Consider the following 6,000-nt stretch of genomic DNA (forward strand, 5'->3'; position numbering starts at 1 on the left):
AGATTTTGTTTTTTAAATAAATACATTGAGAATCAGAAAGCGGAGGAATACTTTTTATCGGCAACGTAGACTTATGGAACAGTTTTGTTAGAGGACCGATAACGTAAGAGTGTGCAATCCAGGCTCTGGACGTCCAGCCCTCGTTGTCAGTTTTCTGTTGGCATCGCTGAATAATTTAGGTGACCACTTCCTCTCTCGCAGTTTCACATGAAAACCTTCTAAAGAATAGGAGACGTTGGCTTTCCTCTACGCTTTCCCCTCTGTCAGACTCAACCTTAGTCCCTCATTCGTTTGGAAAATGCTTCTATGTTGGTGTTTCACCCTCACTCGGCCAGAGGGCTGGGACTCTTTGAACTGACATGAATATGAGAGGCCATCAAAGCCATGAAGAACCTTGATCACTGGTAATTATGCCAGTGAATTGGAGACTTCTGAACCTCCTGCCAGAACAATGCTGTCGGATTTGCTCAACTGTCTGTGTGTGTGTGTGTGTGTGTGTGTGTGTGTGTGTGTGAGTTTGGGTGTGTTTACCATTGTTCCATCACAGCTAACAAGGTATTTTACAGAGATAATCTGCACCTTGCAAACTGTTTTAGTGTCCAGACATTTACAAAGCCCCATGTAGGATGAATTAGACACAACAGCGGCAGCTCTGGTTATGTTTAGGAGAACACACTGCTACTGTCCCTTTAGGCTCCCCCATCCTGCCATGTTCTCCACTAATTACCACGCGGCAAGAAGCCGCAGGAGCAGTAAGCTATGCCTCCTAGCACACAGAAAGATTGCGAAAAAGAGAAGGAAAACTGCACTATCAAAGGAGGGCTTCAAAGACCATCTAAGGCATCTCTTGGGTAATTTGCGATCCTGTATTATTTTCCCTTCAAAGGGTCTCTGTGTGTCGGGAGTGGGTAGAGGGACAGAGGGGGATCGAATCCGATTTCTCTAATACATGCTGACACTGGGCCTGTTTGATATTAGATGGTGGGGAGCGTTTTGATTTGTTATTGCCTTTGAAACTGCTCCGACGACCTTCGAACAATTGCCTGCCAACCACGTCCGGTTTACGTAAGGGCCTTGTAAGCCACAGGATAGCAGGGGACGAGAGGAGAGATCTGAACCAAATACTATAGACCGGATCGATGGATCAGCACACCACAATACAATACAAATAATGGTGTTATAAAAATGACAGACTTAAGTGGAATTGGATGATCAGTCTGGCTGACGAATACGTATGATCTAAACCTACTGTTCAAATGCGCAAAATGAACATGTTCGTTGTGAATTATATTGCATAGAACTGAAATTGCATGGGATGATTTGAAAATGTTTGATAACCTTACAATGAGATGATTGTCATTTTCTCTCCTCAGCTGGATATCTGGTCAAAGTCAAACTATCAAGTATTTCAAAAGGTGAGATGTCATCTCTTCAGCCCAGACGGAGGTGTGATACCCACTTGGCCGACTCTAGCCTGAAGAACTACTGAGTATTCATATAGCTCTCTAGTCTTTCACATCTTTTTTGACTATTTTATTTAATTGAAACAAAATTCACCTTGCATTATAGCAATTTCTGAGGACCGTGTTGTGGTTCATGAGTTGTCCAGTCGTCTCAGTAAATGTTTTCAGGTGTAGACATTGCCATGGTGGCGTATCGCAAACCAGACTGTCACACACCGACTGATGACCATTATGGAGCTGGCTGTAGTAGAAAGAGACCCCCTCCCCAATTGTGTTTTTCCAACGTTTCTCACTTGTGCCCCCTGGCTGATCAAAGCGCCGTGTGTTTATATCTTGATATCGGCCTGTCCTTAATACTAAGTCAAAGAAACCCAGTTGGAGGGAGGGATGGAGGGCTCTGCTTCCCCTCACATCTGTCCCGGCACTCCCAATGTCTGACTTGTTATCAGAGCTTCTCTTTGTTACTTGCCCAGCTATATTCTTCCATCTTCGTTTGGGAGTGTTTTTTCCCCTCAGTTTTTCTATGTTGTGCTGTTAACAGCCATGTCCCTCACGCTTCAACAGATGGTCAGATTGTAATAGCAATGGACATATTGCCTGCAAACAGCACAGTTGCCTACATTAATTAAAACATAAAAAAAAAAAATAATGCCCTCAGGATTAGAATATCTTTACTGCAGGTCACTAAAATAATTATTATGGTGACACTTTACCCTGCCTTGGGGAGCCAAGGTCAAGTTATTAGTGTGTTGCCTGGGCTTTTTAAACAATATTCATGCCTAGAATTAAAGTATTCTGTCTTAACAGTTCATTCAACGTTTTGAAATCTATTGCTGGAACTTCAGACATTCAGGTGCAATATATAGGCTACATAACCAACATTTTGTATTGAATCCCTTTTTATTTTGGGGGCGGGGTTGCCTTTAATGTGGCTGGCTTTATAAATCATCTAATAATATGACAGGTCCTTCTTTGCCTGTATAGGTTATTAAAAGGATACTGATCTCAGTTCCAATCCCTGCATTTTCAATAAAGCAATTTTACAATTCCCGCTTTTTTAATCTATGAATAAAAGATGTAAGTTAATATGACTGTTGTGCTTTTTTACAAGCTCTATTTTATCTCTAAGGTTACGGATCACGCCACTACCGCTCTGCTGCACTACCAGCTCCCCCAGATGCCCGATGTGGTGGTACGGTCCTTCATGGTGAGCACAATGACAAACCCAACCTGCTGCATAACTCATACTCCCCATCTGAGGTCTTGTAATTGATTAACCACTTGACTTTGTCTTTGGTCACACATCGTTACTATGTACACATAGCTGATGGATTACGTTTTGCGAGTACTACTTTTGCAGTACTGACGCTCATTTTTCAGAAGCAGAGGACAGGGTTGTAATCATGTCTGGCTATTTAAGCAACAAGGCTCAGGGGGTGTCCTAGCATGGATTGCCTCAATAACTGCAGTATTGACATGACCTTTTCTACCGCTCAGAAAGCATTGATTCAGTTGTCCGATAACAGCTTTGAAAACATTACAATGTCAAAATCCGCTGGGCACCCACCAAAATAGAAAGTTTTGCTGAACAACTAAAATATTTGCTGCCTTTACGCACAAAATCTACTTTCAAAACTCTGTTTAAATAAGTATTTTCTAATCTACCTGAAAAATGCCTTGCCTGGAATTATTCTCAATTGGATATTTCTTACTACATCTATCTGTTTTCCTCTCAAAACCCATTGGAAACCGCAGTAGGGCCTTCCCTCTGACATTGTCCTCCAATAGGTTTTGAGAAGGAAACCGCTTTAAGCCAATCACCATTCAGGGCTTGAATCAGCCCAGTTTGTAATACTTAATAGTTAGTTCGGTCGAAGAGTCCCCATCCCACTGAACTTGTAGCCAGTCCTCATATATATATACACGGTCCTAACAAGGAAGTAACTTACAAAACATACGACACAATTGTTCTTGTTATTGACTGAGGTGTCCAGTGCTCCCGGCTTCCCGAAGCCCTGGCTGGGTTGCATATCGCTGTCTTTTCCTTGAAATAGTCTGACTGTTCACTCTGCAGACCCATGCTCTGGGGGCTGAGGTCAGGAGATTGATCAGACCCTCCGGTGCCGGGAATCAATGGGAGACCTCTGATTTGGCCGTGGTGGCGGGGTGGGCGTCGCCATCGTGTGAGGAGGGCATTTAATCAGGCTGCTCAACGCCTTGGCTTCAGGTCTAACCACAGGGTGCCTCCATTACCAGCTCCCTCTCATTTACAGCTCGTCTCTGTCCAGTGAGACATTAGCACTGTCTGCTTAACAGTGCTGCCCCCAGTCAATTGTGTTTAAAGGAATCCTTAAGTAACCACAAAAATATGTTTAAAGTTTTGCAGATGCTATTCATGGACTTCACAGATAGAGGACTAATTCATAACTTCACCCTTCTTGTTGCAGCGCTAACTTGTTGTAATTGGTCTTTTCTTATGCCGGCCAGTGATCACTGTTATTATCCTGGCTAGTGATAAATCCAAGAGCAGGGCTTTAATCCTGCAGATTGATGGTGCTCGTGAATTGGTTCAGACAGGTATGTGACCGTGTGAACGAGGTCTGGCTGGGAGGACGGGGTGTCAGAGGAGAACCGGCTCTGTGGGTGGGTCAGCCACTCACCACACAGTGTCTCTCTCACCATGTGAACACGTCGGTGTGGTCCAAATGTTGTACTCGAATCAGTCCATAGGTGGATCCTCCTGACCAATGTGTTACTGTTGTCCTTCCTGTATGTCCCTTTTGGCCTCTCTTCGGCAGACCTGGCTGAGAAGCTACATCAAGCTGTTCCAGACCCCTTGTCAGCGCTGTGGGAGGTTTCTGCAGGAGGGTCTTCCCCCGACCTGGAGGGACTTTCGTACCCTGGAGGCCTTCCATGACACATGCAGGCAATGAGGAGACCGTGGGGGGAGGTACCTACTTCGCTGACGCCTCCTCAAAAAAGACCATTGCACAGCAAAAACGTCACCTTCTCTTTAGCCTCTATCTACATTATGCCTGTGGAGCATTATTTTATGTTTTACACTTAATTTTACCAGACAAGTGAATTAAGGATGCCTTCTTATTTACAACTATGGAGCAGGCTGTTAAATGTTGGTCTGTCAAGGTCAGAACACTTCGTAGGAACCAGGTGGAAACCGAGACCAGAAGGGTTGTGAAATTACCCCTGCTGATATCGAGCACCAACACAGCGGTCCCTTGGTTGTCTGTCATACCTGGTAGTTGTCCTCCTGGTTGAATATGCCTCTAGTAGCTCAGCTGCATTGGGATGTCAGCTGTCTGAAGTCAACAGTCTCAGATTTCAAGACAGCCACCATGGACTCTTCCCTCTTGGATGACATGCAAAACATTTGATTGTATGTCTGTGCACAGTGATTACTGGATAGTGCCACATTGATGTGTGTACCTTTATCCCAGTCTCACACAGCTGATCAGATGTTTGAAAAATATGAAGTGGTTCTGTGCGGCTGGTTGAGTCCCCTGTTTGTTCAAAACAACTTTACTTTGGTTCCTTAAACTCTCCAAATAACAAGAGAAAATGTTATGTTGAACATATTTATTCCCAAATTCTTCTGTGTTACCTTTTCTACATGCACTGTTTAATACTGAATTTGCTATGCTAGATACGTGGAGGAAAATGCTTTTTTTTGTGAGGTGGGAGGGAACTTAAGTGTAACTAGATGATGACCATGGTTTGTAGCTCAAGTCAAGGGAGACACTCATTTCATAAAATTGTGTAATTACCTTTTTGTACGCTTTCCAAACATCTTTATATGTCGATTGTCTATGTGAAGTGCAGAATTTGTAAAATACTAGCCATTTGTGTAATTTCAGCTGAAGTTTATATAGGATTGAGCAAATTGTCTTGCCCCTTAATAGTCAGTTGGCATGATGTTTTACATTAGATTTGAAAAAATTAATAAAAAGCATATTTTACAATACATTTTACACGTTTTTTTCCTTTTGGCACCATATTACTTCATCATAAAGGATGATATTGTGTTTTTTAACAGTTGAAAATATGACTGGGTGCAACTAACAAAGGTTTCATTTGAACGTGAAATTGGTGTTATTCATAACAAACCTGGATGTGTGATGATATTAAGACATTTTGTTGAAATTGCTTTTGTCTGTACTTTTGGAAAACACTATCATACAGTGCAGACAATGTTAGAATCACCTTTATGATTATATATCTTGATTACATACATTTTATACTAGTGGAGAGTCAACTCCAAAAAGATTGATTCACTGTTGAAATTTATAAAAACCATCAAAATGCGTCATTCATTTTCAACCCCGTTTCCAAAAAAGTTGGTATGTTGTGTAAAATAGAAAATAGTACAAAGAACAAAACAAAACTTTAACACACAGACATTTAATTGTTTCTTGAAAAATATATGCCTGCTTTTTATTTGATGTCAGGAACACATTTAAGAATGTTTGGGACAGAGGCAACAAAAGTTGGGTATTCAAAGATCATTCCAGTGAGGATGGTT

At 42.1% G+C, this 6,000-nt stretch overlaps 1 protein-coding gene across 2 annotated transcripts in view; it reads left to right on the forward strand.

Moving 5' to 3' along the window:
* Positions 1-5,444, forward strand: part of med27 (mediator complex subunit 27) — a 51,076-nt gene extending 45,632 nt beyond the window's left edge. Inside the window, exons 6-9 of one of the 2 annotated variants that reach the window (XR_002197719.2) lie at positions 1,374-1,415; positions 2,593-2,670; positions 3,538-4,106; positions 4,262-4,348. Coding sequence is in view for 1 of the 2 variants with exons in the window: in XM_010877156.4 (XP_010875458.1) it covers positions 1,374-1,415; positions 2,593-2,670; positions 4,262-4,396 (255 nt within the window). In the remaining variant the exon portion in view is untranslated. Of the gene's footprint in view, positions 1-1,373; positions 1,416-2,592; positions 2,671-3,537; positions 4,107-4,261 lie in introns of both variants that reach the window. The other variant, XM_010877156.4, reaches the window with a different exon arrangement.
* The last annotated feature ends 556 nt before the right edge of the window (positions 5,445-6,000 follow it).

Source organism: Esox lucius, chromosome 13 (genome assembly GCF_011004845.1).
Source record: "Esox lucius isolate fEsoLuc1 chromosome 13, fEsoLuc1.pri, whole genome shotgun sequence".
NCBI lineage: Eukaryota > Metazoa > Chordata > Actinopteri > Esociformes > Esocidae > Esox > Esox lucius.